Source organism: Lepidochelys olivacea, assembly GCF_965140295.1.
Source record: "Lepidochelys olivacea isolate rLepOli2 genome assembly, chromosome: 14".
Taxonomy (NCBI): Eukaryota; Metazoa; Chordata; order Testudines; family Cheloniidae; genus Lepidochelys; species Lepidochelys olivacea.
In genome coordinates, this window is record NC_140424.1 from 23,384,934 (window position 1) to 23,401,771 (window position 16,838).

At 43.6% G+C, this 16,838-nt stretch overlaps 1 protein-coding gene across 2 annotated transcripts in view; it reads left to right on the forward strand.

The window, feature by feature from the left end:
• The first annotated feature begins 15,005 nt into the window (after positions 1 to 15,005).
• The window catches only part of LOC311530185 (bMERB domain-containing protein 1-like), a 57,025-nt gene continuing 55,192 nt past the window's right edge, over positions 15,006 to 16,838 (forward strand). For both annotated transcript variants that reach the window (XM_084646661.1, XM_084646660.1), the window contains exon 1: positions 15,006 to 15,143. In XM_084646661.1, the coding sequence (XP_084502787.1) occupies positions 15,065 to 15,143 (79 nt within the window). In that variant the 5' untranslated portion in view covers positions 15,006 to 15,064. The remainder of the gene's footprint in view (positions 15,144 to 16,838) is intronic.

The following is a 16,838-nucleotide window of genomic DNA, read 5'->3' on the forward strand; positions in this document are numbered from 1 at the left end:
TCCTAAGTCCCAGGGTGCTGCTGTAACCACAGTGCTATCCTTCCTCTACCTGGACTCTGTGCAGACTGCATCTCCATATTAAGGGTAGAGATGGATAGAGCCCCATCTTTTATATCTTTCAAAAGATAGCTGCTACCTGCTTTATTTTGTGCAAATTAAACATGGCACTTTTTACACCCCTTTGATTGGGGTCAGTTTGGGCAACGTGTGTTTTTTAAAGTACATTATTCAGTGCCTTTGGACAGGAATATATCTGCAGTTCTCAGGGGCTGGTAAATGAGTAACTTTAAAGAACCCCTGAGATTTGTCCAATTATAATCTCAAAAGCATGCAAATGCCAGCATAGTTTTCTTCATAGGCACCTACAAAATAAAAATGATTTGGCTGACCTCACCAAAATGTCCATATTAGACTTTATTAAAAATGGGCCATGAGTCTTTTTGCCCTTCAGGCTAAGGTTGAGTGTAGTGCCAGTGTAGTAGTTATATTGTCTTTCAAAAGTTTACATTCTTCCTTTGCAGACGGATGAGGTTTAATACTTAGTGGGTGTTTCGATATAGTTTGCTAGTTCATGCTTAAAGTTTTACAAACCATGAGAGTGGTAGCTGCAAGCAAACTAAATATTTTGGCACATTTAACATGCAATAGAAGCAGGGCTCATAAAAGAGCTGTAAATAAAATAATATGCACTTGGCTTAATTAATGTTTGACCTAACACCTTCCTAATTCAGTAGGAAGTGGCACAGAAGCGACCAGCAAGAAAAGGGGATACCATTGAGTGGTATTTTGTTGCTAGTTACACATCAGTAACTACTGATCTGTATGTCAGTCATTTCAACCCAATAAGCTGCCTTCAACTTGCTGGCACAAATCCACTTTGTCTTGCAGCATACTCTACTAGAAATGCTTTATATAGAGAATTGTCTTAGTGCCAAGAATAGCTACAAAACTTACGTTATCTTGTCCATCAGAAGGAAAAAAAAATGTTACTATCTTATAGGAATTCAAACCAAACAAGCTGGGAACAATTTTAGTGTCAAAATAGTTTGCATCTCAGCCCTATTATCGCGTGATACCTCATCAGCAAGTGGTGGTCAGTAGTACTTAGCATTAATTATCTTTTAACTTTTAAAAAAAAGTATCTGACAGAAGCCATAAGTAAAATAAAGAAATTGCGAGTACATTATTTAAAGGGACAGCATCTGTTAGACACTCTGATACATGGGGATGTTTAGATAAATAGAGAGAACTTAAATTTGGCCCAAAATTTAGTAAAAACAGGCTTTTGTAAAACCTCAGACCAATGGAAATGTACATTTTTAAAGTCCAGTGAAAACAGGTTTTTTTTAATCAGAAACAGTCCCCTTCAGTGGTTGAAACTCTAGATTTTACAGCACAAAAATCTGGAAGTGAAACTGACTCAGGGCTCGTCTACAACAGACATTAACTACGTCTGTTTCTACTTAAATCTGTGCAACACCTTTGTGTAGACACTTCCCATCCCTTTCTCTGCTTGTGGCTGTGTCTATCTCTCCAGTACTCCCTGCCCCAGCAATGAACAGTGAGGGCAGTGTGCAGAATAATAGGTGATTCTCCTGCCCTTCAGAGGCTCAACTTGCTGGTTCGACAGCATCCCCAGGCCCTTCCACCCACCAAAGCAAGGGACAAAATTTAATTGTCCTTGACATTCACTTAACACCTTTTAGTTGGTTTTTTTTAGCTGTAATTCCATTTGCTTTAGTTGGCTTCTGTCATATCCCTAGCATTCTTTGAACAACTATGAACCTTGTCAAGGCTTTTAATGATATTAGGACTCAAAAAACAACAACCCCATGTCAACTAAACTGCCATTGTGTAGAGTACGTACGTATTCACTCTTGTAAAATAAGTGATGAATGGGTACGCTTGGTGGATTTAGAAATACACCCGCATCAACAACATGTACTTAGATCACCTACTAATAGCCCAAAATTATTAATGAAATTCCTGCATGGATGTTTTCCTGTTTCACTATCATTTTTTGTTATTAATAGGAGTGTCATATGTAAGATATGGGAGCTAACTGTCATGCTCTACTTGGCACTGGAGAGGTCAAGTCCAGTACTATGTCCAGTTCAGGGCACCACACTTTAAGAAAGATGTGGACAAATTAGAGAGAGTCCAGAGGAGAGCAACAAAAATTATAAAAGCTTTAGAAAACCTGACGTATGGGAAAGGCTAAAAAAACTGGATGTGTTTAGTCTTGAGAAAAGAAGACTTGGGGGCAGTCGCTGGGGGGACCTGATAAGTCTTCAAATATGTAAAAGGTTGTTAAAAGAGGATGGTGAACAATTGTTCTCCATGGCAACTGAAGGTAGGACAGGAAGTAATGAGCCTAATCTTCAGTAAGGGAGATTTAGGTTAGATATTAAGAAAAAAATTTGAACTATAAGCATAGTTAAGCTCTGGAATAGTCTTCCAAGGGAGATTATGGAATCCTTGTTTTTTGAGGTTTTAAGATCAGATTAGATTGATTTTGGTAGGCAAGGCCTCAGTCACTAAAATCAGCAGATTGGTTGTGTAAGAAGATGTCAACATAGTCACTTTGCTGACCATAACTAATCTTTAAACTCTGCAGAACGTTACACAACTCTGATTCAAATAGCCAGAATTTGAATAACTGGTTGCATCATCTTATGTTTTGATTTTTATCACTGAAACCTAAGAAAATTACCTTCTTCACCATTCTAAGTTCTAGCTTTTTCATCTGTGTCCTATACAAACCTTGTAACGAGAGCTGTGTGCAGCAGGGTGGCTTCATTTCACAGTGTGACGCTGAAACTTTTCCTTTAGTTTCTATTCATGTGTGGTTCACATTTTCTGAGATTTCCTTAAAGTTGCACGTTCCAACAGAACTACAATCTCAAAGCAAAACTCAGGTGAAATTGTAAATTTTTCATGCTTTTGATTCAGAATTGTAAGAATTGTCCTGGGTGCTCCAAAATGATTCAGTGGACTCAGGAAACCTTTCCACAAAGCTTTTTTCACTTGAGTTTGTAATGAAATATAAAGCCAGGTGAGTTTCTAGAAAGGATTTCAGGTTTTGTAATGAATACTTGCCCCAGCTCTGCTTGTAACAAATAGATCTCTTCTAGTCCATTACCTTAGGGTGGCTCCAGTTAGCTGTAACTTCACAAAAATGTCAGATATTTTCAGCAATGTTCTATTACAAATAGGAATATTTGCATGTTCCAAAACTTAAAATCTGCAGCTCTCCTGAATCTGCCCTCTTTTATCATGGAATATGCTGCCTTTCAGCAGTAAGACTTTCCATATTACTTTACCAGTAAAAATGCTGCTCATTCTTTTTGCCTGTCTCTGAAATATACGCTGTTCTGAGGGCTGTGTGAATGGTGTGCTCCAAATCAGATTTAAGCTCTTGGAAGAGTGAAATAAGATTGGAACTCGATATTGAATTGCTAATGTTGCAAATTCTCCAGATGGTACCTTCTGTAGACTTTATAATTGAAGATACCTTGTACACACTTTGAGATATTAAGCAAGTATTGACTCTTGAATAGGTGAACATGTAGGGAACTAACCCAAGAGATAAATATTGACTGAGACAGATATCAATATTTACCCTGAGAATTCTTGGAGCTTATTAAACATGAAGTCAGCATACAGTATATATTGCTACATTCATTCAAAAAGACATATTTTTAAAGACCCAGTTTCTACTTGTTCAGGGGCAGAGACTAAGTCTTCCTATGTGTGTGTGTACATTGCATAGCTTAACTGGCCTCAATCCTCATTGGGACCTCTGGGCACTACTGTAATACAAATACTGTTACTGTGCCCAAAGTCAATGATGCATACAAATTAGGTAAAGAAATGCCTAAAATGCTAGTAGTTTGTGACCCAAAAATAGAGGCTAGATTGAGGCACCTTTACAAATTTAATCTTAATATCTTCATTTGTAATATTTAGAAATTTTTCTGCTATGGCTATGGATTTCTAGTATAACAGTTTGCTTTCTTCATCTATTCTAACTTCCTTCTTCTAGGGTTTCTATAGTGACGATCACTCTAGTATCTAAAACTACTCCCTCCCAGTCTAATGGGGAGATAACGTTAGATGGCTAGTGAAAAAGTATAGTCCTGTGATCCAGCCAGCCAGGTAACAGAACTTTGTGTATGTGGTTTGATTGGACATAGAATGAATTCAAAAACATCTTGTAATTTGACCTCTGAGCCAGTCATGTTACTGTTGTTTGCATATGCAATCTAATTATTAACGATGATTCCAGAGTTCCCTACTGTTGATCCCTATGGAGTTAAGCAATAGAAAACAGCTGAATTATCACATGACTTGTCAAGTAATCAGGAGCCAAACATTTATTTTATAGTTCTTCCACAAGAATAGGATTTCAGGTTCACCAAACTGAAAAGAGCTGGTAAAACCTGGATGTAGGAACCTAGATTTTGCAGGTAACCATCACTGCCTTGTGTTGCCCAGTGATATATTTGAATGTGATCATAGGCAGAAGTTTAACAATGTGGCGGTTAATTGACAGTACATGGCCCTTGCTTCATCATAAAAGCATTTTTGAAGGCTTTGATTCTTGTGTATTTTGTTGTGTGCGCTTGGCTCGATATGAAAATTTCTTATTGTCTGCTCAAATAATTGCCTTTTTAAAGAGCTCTGAATCACCATGTCTGTCTTAATGTTTTCCCACCTGCAGTTTAATCTTTTTGGCATTTGTCAGCATATCTCAAATACCATAGAGACTGTGTTACTGTTTTCTTGAACTGGGCAATGCACTTTAATATTAAGCTTTTAATATATGTACCCTTTCTACTGGATATCAATGTACATGCACCTTTTGGCTTTTTATAGAAATAACTATGTACAGAGAAATAGTTGGGCTTTTAAGACATATTATTCAGTTACACTGGAAGTGTTGCTATTAGTAAATCAGTTCTTATGCAGCCTAATGTTAAAATCCTTTTAGAACAGGGTCCATTAAAGACTTTTAGCCTTGAATTCTAGGACTTAGGAAGGCTGTGCATGTAGTCAGACTTACACCTTTATACTTGAGAATTGATTTGCACAGGGCATGCTGACTGGAACATAAATGTGCTGGCCTGCTTGCTACTTGACTTCCAACCTTACCATGTGGAACGTCCAACACATCTGAATGTAACTTTTTCATTTGAAATTACTTCTGCCGTCCGTTTTGCAAAGTGATTTTATTTGATGATGATAGCGTGTACTGTGGAGCAAACTGACCTTCATGCTTTAATTGGATCATAAACTCAGCCATGTGATTCTTTAACTGTTGCTAGATTAAATCCTGTATTTTTAGTAGCACAGTATAAATGTCTAAAACATTCTCATTTTGGCCAATAGTGATTTACATTCCTGAAGAAGAGAATATCCCTGTAAATATTCAACTCTTCTGTTGATCAAACTGTTTACACTGTTGTTTTTCCCTGCAATGCAGAGCAGTGAAAACAAATCTGAGGTGATTCTCATTGAGAGCTCACAAACGGGTTTTATGGCAGATGATCTTCATTTAATGAGTTGAGTCACAGTCAGATGCTGGGATTCTTTTACATTTTACATGTCTAATTGAGGTACAATAATTAGTGGCTTGATTTTCAAAACAAATTGAAGTATAAATAAACCAACAGGTGTTTGTACTTGTACAGGAAACAGCCATTTCCTGCCTTTGCAGAGATTTTGGTTGCCTCATTAACAATAAATGATTTGACCAAAAGTTGAAAAGTACAGTGCAACTCCTAAAAACTTTTAGTGCATGAACTAGGAAGCCCAAGGTACTCCTTGGGCTGAACAGCTCATGAAAATACTGAGGTTATATATTTTCCAAAAAACACAATCTTGTCAACTGCCAGATATTGCATTCCTTAATACCCTAAATTACTGCATTAATACAGTGCAGGTGATGGTACTGTATTTGCAAATCATTGATTATTAAGAGGGGGAAAAGGTATTCACGTCAACTGCTGTGAATAATCACAGGTCATCCATGCTGGGTTCTGCTGCTGTCTTTCAATTTGAAATCAACATTTCCAGAATCCTCTGCCTTTCATAAACACTTCCTCATTTGTCATCTGTATATATTTGCACTGAGTTTACAAGCAGAATAAATACCTTTTTAACTAATCAGAAATGTTGTGTTGTTTAAAATCCTTGACTGACTTAAGACTAGGCTGTTTCTCTTTGCTCTTAGTTATGGGTGACTTGGTATTTCTGGTTTACTTCCATGACTTGTGCCCTTGGAACCTGTGACCACCTCATGACTTCTAATGGTTATCATTGCAGCCATAGGGTTGTGTTTTCTCTGTGGGTGAAGTTCGCTCATGGTATTTTGGAGTCAACCACAGTAGTATTTAAAATAATTAAAAAATCCATCTTTCCAGCTGAGCAGAGGGTCAGTGTTATGCTGGCACTGGGCACCACTCCATCCCATACTGAGCTGTACGGCTCCTGGGTGGGATTATCAAAAGCACCTACATGACTTTCACTGTCAAGAGAAAGTGAACAGGAATAGTACACCTGAGTCATTTAAGATGCTTTTTAAAATCCCAGCCTATGACAGGTCTCATCTTCAAAATCTCACTGCAGCCAATGGCAGCTGTGGTCAGTGTTTTCAAATGTAGGCAAGTAACTAGGAGGTCTCAAGCCCCTGCAGCTCCTATTGGCACGGATGGGCGTGCAGCACCTCTGAGAATGTAGACACTTATCTATGTGTCTAAATATGTATTTAGGTACGTGACTTTTGGGCACTTGGGTTTAAAAATATTCGTCCTAACTTGGTAACACTGCATCTGGATCAGGATCACTGAATCTATTCCTATGATGGGGCCTTGTACCTGTAGGACAGATCATTTCACCCTCTTGTGCCTCAGCAGTACCTGAAGCACCTTCTGCGGCACTGCTTCAGAGGGGAGAGCACACTGCCTTCTCTTTCCCCTTCACCTGCACGTTTGCTGTTGTCGTGTTCATCTTTCTCTGCCTCCCTTAAGAGAATGGCGGTCTCTTTCCTCAAAAGCCTCCATCCAATGGTTTCTCCAGATGAAACAATCCATTACAATTCAATTTACATTCAACTAAACAAAAGTATTTCTTGGAATAAAAAAGTTTGATACTAAATGCCTGAAATTTAGCTGTAATGGATGTTTTCTTGTCTACATCTACTGATTTATTCACTCAAGCTTTTAGTCCTCTCAAACACTAATGGAGGACTAATTACACTAATGTAATAGCTCACAATATTCTTGAGAGCTAGGTCAGTATTCTCTGTGCTTTACAGAGGGGAAGTGAGACACACAGAGGTGAATCAATTAAACGAAGGCCACACAAGGAGTCTTTGGAAAAGCCTGGAATTAAACCCACATCTTGTGAGATCCAGTCCACTACCAGATCATCCTTCCCTCACTCTTAAGTTAGAGAATATTTATAAAATGCTAACACATCTTCTTTCTGCACATCTCTGTTTCTTGTACTGAGGGTCATGCGCCTCTGGGAAGGAATGGTTCCCAGAACACCAGCTTACCTATTGATACTCCCCATACACACACCTGCCTTTGAGGTGCATTGTAAATGTTAACACCAGCATTTGATTATAAAAGCCTCCCTTGTTGAACTTGGCTGGGACACACAAGCAGAATTCCCTTGTTTCCTGTTTTTAATAGTAATAAAGTGCCTTCATTTTAAATACATCTTTTGGGCTTTGTCCTCCCTTGTCCAAACAGAATGTTGGGTCTTTCCTAAACTCTAAGTTAGCGTAAGAAAAAATACTTTCCAGTGTGGCATTACCTAGGGCGGGGGTCGGCAACCTATGGCACACGTGCCAAAGACGGCATGCGAGCTGATTTTTAATGGCACGCTGCTGCCTGCCTGGTCCCAGCCGCTGGCCCCGCTCAGCCCGCTGCTGAACCCAGGCCAGCAGCAGGCTGAGCAGGGCTGGCGGCCGGGACCCTGACAGGCAGCAGCGTGCCATTAAAAATCCTGCCTGCCCTGGCCCGCTCTTCTCCACGTGCCCCCCCCCGACCCCTGCAGGGGCAGGATGAAGAAGCTTGGTCCTGCTGGCTGCTGCTGCAGGACAGGCAAGGTCCCCTCTCACTGGCCTCTTCCCCCAGCGTGCTGGGTCCCTGCCCCTTCTCCTCTCCCTCCCTGCCACCAATCAACTGATGGCCCTTGCAAGGGAGGGGGAGAAGCGGAGCTGCAGCGCACTCACTACTCTGGGGAGGAGGTGGAGACGAGGTGGGGACGGGGCCTTGGGGAAGGGGGGTGGAATCAGGGCATATCCCCTCCAGCCCCCTGCCGTGAGCCGCTCTGGGCAGGGGGCTGGGAGCAGCCCCACGACCCTAGCCCACACCCCCAGCCCTCTGCCCTGACCCCTGCACCCCCCTCACACACACCCCAGCCTCCTGCCCTGATCCTTGCACCCCCCCACGACTCCAGCCCTGACTCCAGCACCCCTCACACATACCCAGAACCCCACACCCCATGCCCTGACTGCTGAACCCCCTCACATGCCCCCAGCCCTCTGCCCTGACTCCTACACCCCCCACACATACCCAGCCCCCCCAAGCCCTGACTCTTACACCCCCCACATTCCCACCCCCACCCTGAGCACCAAACAGGAGCTCCAGCACCACCCCCACCACAGTCCCACTTGCACCCCTCGTACCAAATGGGAGCTGCCCAGGTAAGCACTCCACACCCAAACCTCCTGCCCCAACCCTGAGCCCCCTCCCTCATTCTAGCTCCTGGCCAGACCGTACACCCCAACCCCCAGCCTGCTCCTTCACCTCCAGCCCTGTGCTCAGTGCACTCCCACCCTCAGCTCAGTGCAGAGAGAGAGAGGAAGAGAATGGGTTAGAACCAGGGAGAAGGTAGGTATCCACTCTATGTGGGCAGGTCCGGGATCCCAGACTGGCAGTGGGCTGAGTAGGGCTAGCAGCCGGGACCCTGGCTGGCAACAGCCGGTGGATGGAACCCCAGACCGGCAGTGGGCTGAGCCACTCAGCCCACTGTCAGTCTGGGGTCCCAGCCACCAACCCTGCTCAGCCTGCCACCGGTCCCTTGCCAGCCAGGGTCCCGGCCGCAGGCCCCGCTCAGCCTGCTGTCAGCCTAGGTGAATGGAACCCCAGGCTGGCAGCAGGCTGAGCGGGCTGGTGGCGTAAGATCAGCATTTTAATTCAATTTTAAATGGAGCTGCTTAAATATTTTGAAAACCTTGCTTACTTTACATACGACAATAGTTTAGTTATATAATATATATAGAGAGAGACTTCTAAAAACTGTTAACATGTATTACTGGCATGCGAAACCTTAAATTAAAGTGAATAAATGAAGACTCAGCACACCACTTCTGAAAGGTTTGCCGACCACTGACTTAGGGTATGAGCTGGACCAATGAACGGCTTTCCTCCCTCAGTTCTACACCCTGGGGTGCCTTTTACACTGCTTTGCTTTCACACAGCATGTAAGTTACTCCCAGTTACGTTGTATGAGTGCTGTGGCCAGCCACTCATGAATTACACTGCAGAGCAACACCAGTAAATTCCTAGTCCCAGACTTCCCCCAGAAATGTACATCTTGTACTGCCTGGCTCTCTCCTGGACAATGCAAGCTCATATAAAGTCTGTCATTTTATTAATAGAAAGTGATATGCAGAAATCTTCTTATCCCAAATGGAGTTTCCCAAACACTTCATCCAAACAAACTGGTTTAGATAAAACAATAAAACTAATTTATTAACTACAAAAGATAGATTTTAAGTGACTACAAGTATTGAGGCATAAAAGTCAGAATTAGATCCAAGAAAATAAAAATAAAGCGTAACTAATACCTAACTTAACAAGCGAAGTGAATTCAAAGCAAAGATCTCTCTCACCACCTGTTTCAGAAGTCTTACTGGCTGAATTTCTTTCATTTTCAATCCCTCCCCCAGTCCAGTACTGCTTCCTTTGTTCTTAAAGTGTTATTGATGCAGTGGGTAGAGAGAAAGGGAGAGAGAATTTGGGTTGTCTGCTCTCCCTTCTTATAGTTCGAGAATCATCTCCATCTGAGGTTCAGGAGGCAGCAAGTCTGTGTGAATGGGAACCGGCAGCTGTTTCTTTGTCAAGATGTAGATTTTTGCCCATATCCTATTTCTTGCCAAAGAATGGCCACTTAATTGGATGATGGTCCATTTGATTTTGTTGACACCTGGCAGAAGCATTGGCTAGACTTTTGTTTCTGGGAACCTGGTTTGTGGCTGCTCCCCCAGACTAGAAACATGTCTTAGTAATACCATACAGAGGAATCTTATAAGTTTACATGCAATATTTCCACACATATTTTACCAGGACAATAATGATCAGCAAATTATGAGTTTTCAAATGATACCTCACAAGGCATACTTTATACACAATTTATCATAGTCCTGCAAAAGGGGTGAACATAAGAGTGCAGACTGTCACATCCATATTTCTAATCAACTCTTTCCTATATCACAATTAACTCTTAACCATTCCTCTGCAAGACAAAGTCCAGTCTAACTGTGGCAATGCAAGGTGCAAGCTTTCATTTTGTAGTCTAAAAACCCAGAGTTAAATTGTAAATATATGTCAGGCTGCCTCTATTAGTCTACATAGGAAATTGGTCTTTCTCATTGCTCTCTGAAAGTGTAGGAACACAGCTCTACCAGAATTAGAACTGGTTGAAAAATGGTTTTTTTCCCCTTGTAGAAAAAAATTTGGGGCAAAAAATCAAACACTAGTCTTGATTCTGAAATCCTGCTGTGATGCCTCATCGGAGTTGTAGTTTGGGTACCTCATGTTCCCATTCTCCTCCTTATACTGGGCTCCCCACTTGGCCTACATTTCTCCTGATACACCATGGGTTTCCCTCTTGGTGAGGGGAGGTAGTGCATCATTCCCATCATGTGGCTGGCATGCATCAGGGAACGTGGAGTTCAGCTTGGGAGCCCAGCCTATAGAGAATGGGGGAATGAGGCAACTGAACTACAACTTCCATGAGGCACTGCCATCGGATTTTGGAATAAAAATATTTTGGGTTTGGGCCAAAAAACCACCATTTTTCTGGTTATCAGGTGTTCAGTTCCCCCCCCCCCCCCCAAAAAAAAATAAATAAAATCAAAAGAATTTTCCAAAAAGCCAATCAATGCTTATTGCCAAAAAACTAATTTTGTAGAAAGCCCCTTTTTCTACAGAAAAACAGTTTTGCTGGAAAATTTTTGACCAGCTATTATGGTTCCAGCATAAGTTTTACCACTGAACTCTCATTCCCTCTCTCCATGGGCACCCTTCCAACTGAGTAGGACCTACACCTGTATTTCTTTCAGGGTCGAATTCCATGATTCAGCGCACCTTTAGGCTGAGTCCCTAAGTCACAGCACCCATATTCACCCGTGCTGTGTCCTCTGGGTTTTGGGCCCTGTTCTAGACTTCCTTTCTGCAGTATGAAAATGCAGTCTCTTCGAAATAAAGTATTTATTTATCCATAAGAACATAGGGATGAAAGGGTTAAAACAACAAAAGGCCTATACACCCATTACCTTACCTAAACCTGAACCTTTTCCAGTTTCAGTAGGTCCACTTGTCCTAATCATCCCACAGCTGCTGGGCAAGGCAGACTGTGCCCCTGCAGTGGCTGCCGTGGGCTCAGTGTGATTCTCTGTCAGTGTCTCACCCACTGAGTTACAACACCGTCTTTTGATCCATATCAAAATTCCTTTGCCTGTCCTGGGATCCCTGAACCTGGTCAATCTGATTTATGCATCTCTCCAAGCGGATCAGAGGCAGCCTTCCAGCAGTGGATTTGTCTGTTAAGACCTGCAATTGAGAGAGAATCACTATCTGCAGTCCTGGATTGCAAGCTATCACTTTAAAAGTGGGGAGGTTTCCTGATACTTCTTGCAGGCCAGGGGGTTCTGTATCAAAGTGTGTGAGCAGCATCAGTCTGGAAAGAGTTAGCTTAAATCAATTAAGCTCTGCCTTAGGAAGCAGCTTGTTTTCTCTCTGTGTTATGGGGTTCATGTTTGTTATCATTCTGAATTTTACAAAATCCAGTAGTGTTACGCTGCAAAGTTCCAGAATATTTGTTTTTCTCTCACTTCTCTGGAGAGGTGTAAAACAACCCACAATTGAGGTAACTCTTTGCCCGCATGCACCAGACAACACAATAGTAATCACAGAGGCAGAAATACACACAATATTTATAAAATATAATACAAATTTCTCCTGTGTTCATCACACCAACTCTAGCCAGGATGATTATCCTTGTGTATGATGAGAGGTGGAGAACTGAAGTCCTCAGGGACTCTCATTGAAGTTTCTTAGCTCACATGTGTGGTAGCTTGAAGCAACAGGGCATCCAGATAGAGAGGCTGAGGACCAAGCAGTGGGGTATGTACCTGTTGCTACTTTGTTTTCTGTGTAACACTCCTTTACATTTCTAGGAATCCACTGTCTTCAGGAGGCAGCTGCCATTTTGTTTTCAGTTCAGATGCATGTGCCACAGGAGACCCACACACTAGGGACTTCTTTCTTTTGTGTTAAAGCATAACCAGAGTTCTCGTGTTGGTGCTCTGAGAAGAGAACTTAAAAGCAGATGAATGGCAAAATGGCTACTTATAGGTCTGTGAAGGGCCTCCAGATTAATGCAAAAGAAGAATCTGGCTAGAGTTGTGCTGTCTTTCCATGCAGATGCTGTTGAAGACAGTGGCATGAAAAGATCAGTTTTTTTAACTGTGCTGGGAAAGGTGCTTTTGGTAGCCACTAATGCCTACCATGTCCCACAGGACCCAGACACAGTGAGGTTTAAGGACTTAGAGGAAGTTTATAAAGGTGTTGTGTGCTAAAATCCTAACAGGCCCATAGTTCTATCACACAAAATACATGATGGGCTCAGGGGTGGGACTGTAAGTGGCACGAGCCTTCCTTGCTGTAAAGGCATGGGGAGGAACTGGGCAGCACGCTCAGTACCTAGAGATCCCATTCGGAACCAGCAGGAAGCCTGGGGCCAGAGAACTCAAATGGGAAATCTGTGGGGATATGCTGGGAAACTTACAAGTGTAAGAATCTGGCCTGGGAGCAGCAAGTTAAATAGGAATCTGCAGGGAGGCAGCCAATCTTTAAGTTAGCCTGAGTCTGATGCTCTGCAAACCAGAGAGGCATCAGAAGCTGGTCACCTGCTGAAGGCACTGGATCTCCAGGAGAATGAAGGAGAAAGAGAGGCCCCAAGAGGGAGGTCACAGGCCATGCCGCAGTTTCCGGCCAATGTGAAGTTGGTGCTTGGGGAAGGGGCAGCGTGCGGAGACCCCCTGCTCCCCCAGGGGCCGCAGGGATGTCCCATCCACTTCTGGCAGCGGCGCGGAGCCAGAGCAGGTAGGAAGCCTGCCTTAGCCCTGCAGTGCCGCTGGACTTGCTAGGAGGAGTTGATCAGCCGGGCCTGTGGACCCCCTGGAGTACCCTCGGGGACCCCCAGAGGTCCTCTGACCCCAGTTTCAGAAACGCTGGATTGGAAGGACTGTGAGCTGCATATGGAAGGAGTAGTCAACAGGCATGGGTACAGAAGCCAGCACACTTAGGTATTTGTTACACAAGGCTTTTGGGGAGCGTACATGAGGGGCATTGGGCACTTAACGGATATACAGGAATTTCACAAATAAAGGGCAGGGATTGTTTTGTGTTGGTATAGCGCCTAGTGCAGTGAGGTTGGTCTGTGGCTGAGGCGCTGATTAATTATTAACAATAAATGAAGGTCGCCATAGTGTGAGGAGCAGTTGGGGTGGGAAGTGTCACAGAGAGACCTCGATGCCATAGGGTGATGGGTGGGGCAAATGAACTCGTTGTCTCTGACTGGAGTGTTACTGTACAGCAACAGAGAACAGATGATTTAGTGGTGGGATTTCTCTGGTTTCCTTCTGCCTTTTACAAAAATCCCTGTTTCTGTGTCAGCCTGACTCTCCACACAGTACTGCCTGGCTTTCCTGCACATCAGCACTAGACTAAGAACCAACTGTGTTTTCTATTGCCTCGTGGGTAGAGCTGGTTGGGAATTCTTGGGCAAAACTTTTTTTTTTTTTTTTTTTTGGTTGGAAGGTGCTGATTTGTCATACCAGTTTTGATAAAAGTTTCCTCAAGTCGGGATGGAATTTCTGGTCAGAGAGACAGACAGCTTGAATGACTTTCCCATATTTAGTGTGGTCTTGTCCAGGGAGGAGATAACTCTGGAGTTGATAGCAGAATGGTTACTCCTCTGTTGGATGTGTCTTGAGGTGAGTGGTAGAAGTGTAGGAGCACAGGCTGACCCAGTGGTTAGGTTAGCTGGCATATTGGGAGACCTGGGTTCAATTCCTTGCTCTTCTACAGGGTTCCTATGCTACCTTGAGAAAGCCACATGGGGGGAAGATTTTCAAAGTCACTTAAGCACTAAATTCCCATTGACTTTCAATGGACGGCAAGTGCCATTTGTGCCTTAAAAAATCTCCCTCTTTGTCTCTCTGTGCCTCAATTCCCCCTCTTTAAAGTATGGGATAATACCACTGCCCAACTTCACAGGGATGTTATGAGGACAGGTATGTTAAAGATTGTGAGGCACAGCATCATAGTAACAGGGGTCCATCCTGTAAGTATAGAAAGGACTAACGGTGTTCAAGAAAGCTTCTTGTCCTTGCTTCCACCAGAGGGCGCCCCTCTGTCCAATAATGAACACTTACATCTCGCCTCCTGCTGCTTCTGGTCTATTTCATATCCGTGCAGCTTTGCAAAAGCATCTCAAAGGCTAATCATCAGACAGCAGCTGCCAGGCAGGTGTCAGGCTTCTCTTTTCTTTTTGGTTTGATCTCTCTCTCTCTCTTTTAATACATTTCTTTTCAAAGGGTGGGCTCTGGCTTCCCTCTGGAACCGGCTCCTAAGAAGTGCATCTGCCTGAGGAATTCTGGGCTCAGGAGGATTTGCTTTCTTCTTCTTTCTTTCTTTTCTTTTTTTTTTTTTTACGACACCTTTCTTAGGGTCTTATTAAAAATAAGAAAGGGGCTAGGATGGAAAAGGAGAGCAGGACGCCTACCCGCTATGGATCATTGGAGTCAACCAAGTGGACAGCTGCAGACCCAGCCAGAGGTGAGAGCGCTTTGCATGCATGTGGAGCAGCCAGGCATCCCCTGAGATCCCAGCTGATGAGAGAGCTCAGCCACCTCTCCAGGCAACGGACTCAAATCCGCACTCAATGCCTGCAGAGCCTGCTGATGAATAACATGCGGTCTGAGCGGGACCTCAGTTGGATTGGTCTCCTAGCTCCCTTCTCTATGTAGCAGGGGTGCTAGTGACTATGATGGGGGTACATAGCAATCACAGGGGAATGGGTGTTTAGAAATATTCAGTGCCTCTGATGGTTTTTCTTATCACCTTGAAAGTTTCACAAGGGTAAGTCAGGGACTTTCCCATCCTCCTCCCCTAGAGCTAAGGGGTTGTTGGTGGCACTGGGGGGGGGGGGGTGTCCTCTGGGTGCCTGCATAGCTCATTGGCAGGGTGAAGGCAATAGGAATTTTCAAAACAGTCCTTTTCTGCTCAGCAGTAGGGACATAATAGTGGCAGGCACTGGAGGAAGCAGGTGATCAGGCTCATGAGTAGGAAAACCTGGCTGGGAACCAAGAGTTCTCTGTTCATTCACAAAATCAACTCACACCAGCTCTTCCAGGTGGGAGTTTGTGCTGTGAGAGCACAGAGGTGGCAAAACTCCAGTGCCTTTGGGGATGCAGATGAGGGAAGGGGTGGATGACTGGGTTAGAGTAAATGAGAAATGTCCTAGCTTGTCTCTCTGGGTGGAGAAAGTATTAAAAGATAGCTTTCAGAGTAGCAGCCGTGTTAGTCTGTATTCGCAAAAAGAAAAGGAGGACTTGTGGCACCTTAGAGACTAACCAATTTATTTGAGCATAAGCCATCTGATGAAGTGAGCAGTAGCTCATGAAAGCTTATGCTCAAATAAATTGGTTAGTCTCTAAGGTGCCACAAGTACTCCTTTTCTTTTTATTAAAAGATAACGCATCAATCCCCAGAGCCCCCCAAAGCTGTGACTACCTTTGAAAAATGATCCCCTCCTGGCTCCAGTGGCCCATTGTTAATTTGATTCTTGAGACCATCATGGTGAATAATGAAGATGAGGATAAGATTCAGGAATTTACACATTCACCACGCTACTAAATATTATTAGCTTCTGCTTTACGGTTCCCCAAGTGAGCATCGCAGGGCTGGTGGTTCCGGCAACAGCTGTGGTGGGGAGATTGATGGTTATCCATTTATCCAGACTATTTATGCCGAGTATATGGTGTCTTCAGACACACAGCAGCAGCTGTTTTAGCAGCTGCTACGTAACAGCATGGGGAGTGTGGGCTAGTGGTTAGAGCAGTGAGCCAAGGACTTCAAGGTTCTCTTCCAGATGCAGCTGCTCGTTTGCTCTGTTTTCTCGGGCACCTCATTTCCCTGCTATGTATCTGTTTCTCCTCCTGTGAAATGGGGATGATCACAGAACTGTAGGGCTGGAAGGGACCTCGAGAGGTCATCGAGTCTGGCCTCTTGCACTGAGGCAGGACCAAGTAAACCCAGACCATCCCTGACAGGTTTTTGTCCGATCTGTTCTTAAAAACCTCCGATGACAGGGATTCTACAATCTCCCTTGGGAGCCTGTTCCAGAACTTAGCTACCCTTAGAGTTAGAAAATTTTTCCTAATATCTAACCTAAATCTGTATGCTACAGATTAAGCCCATTACTGCTTGTCCTACCTTCAGCAGATGTGGAGAACAACGGATCACTGTCCT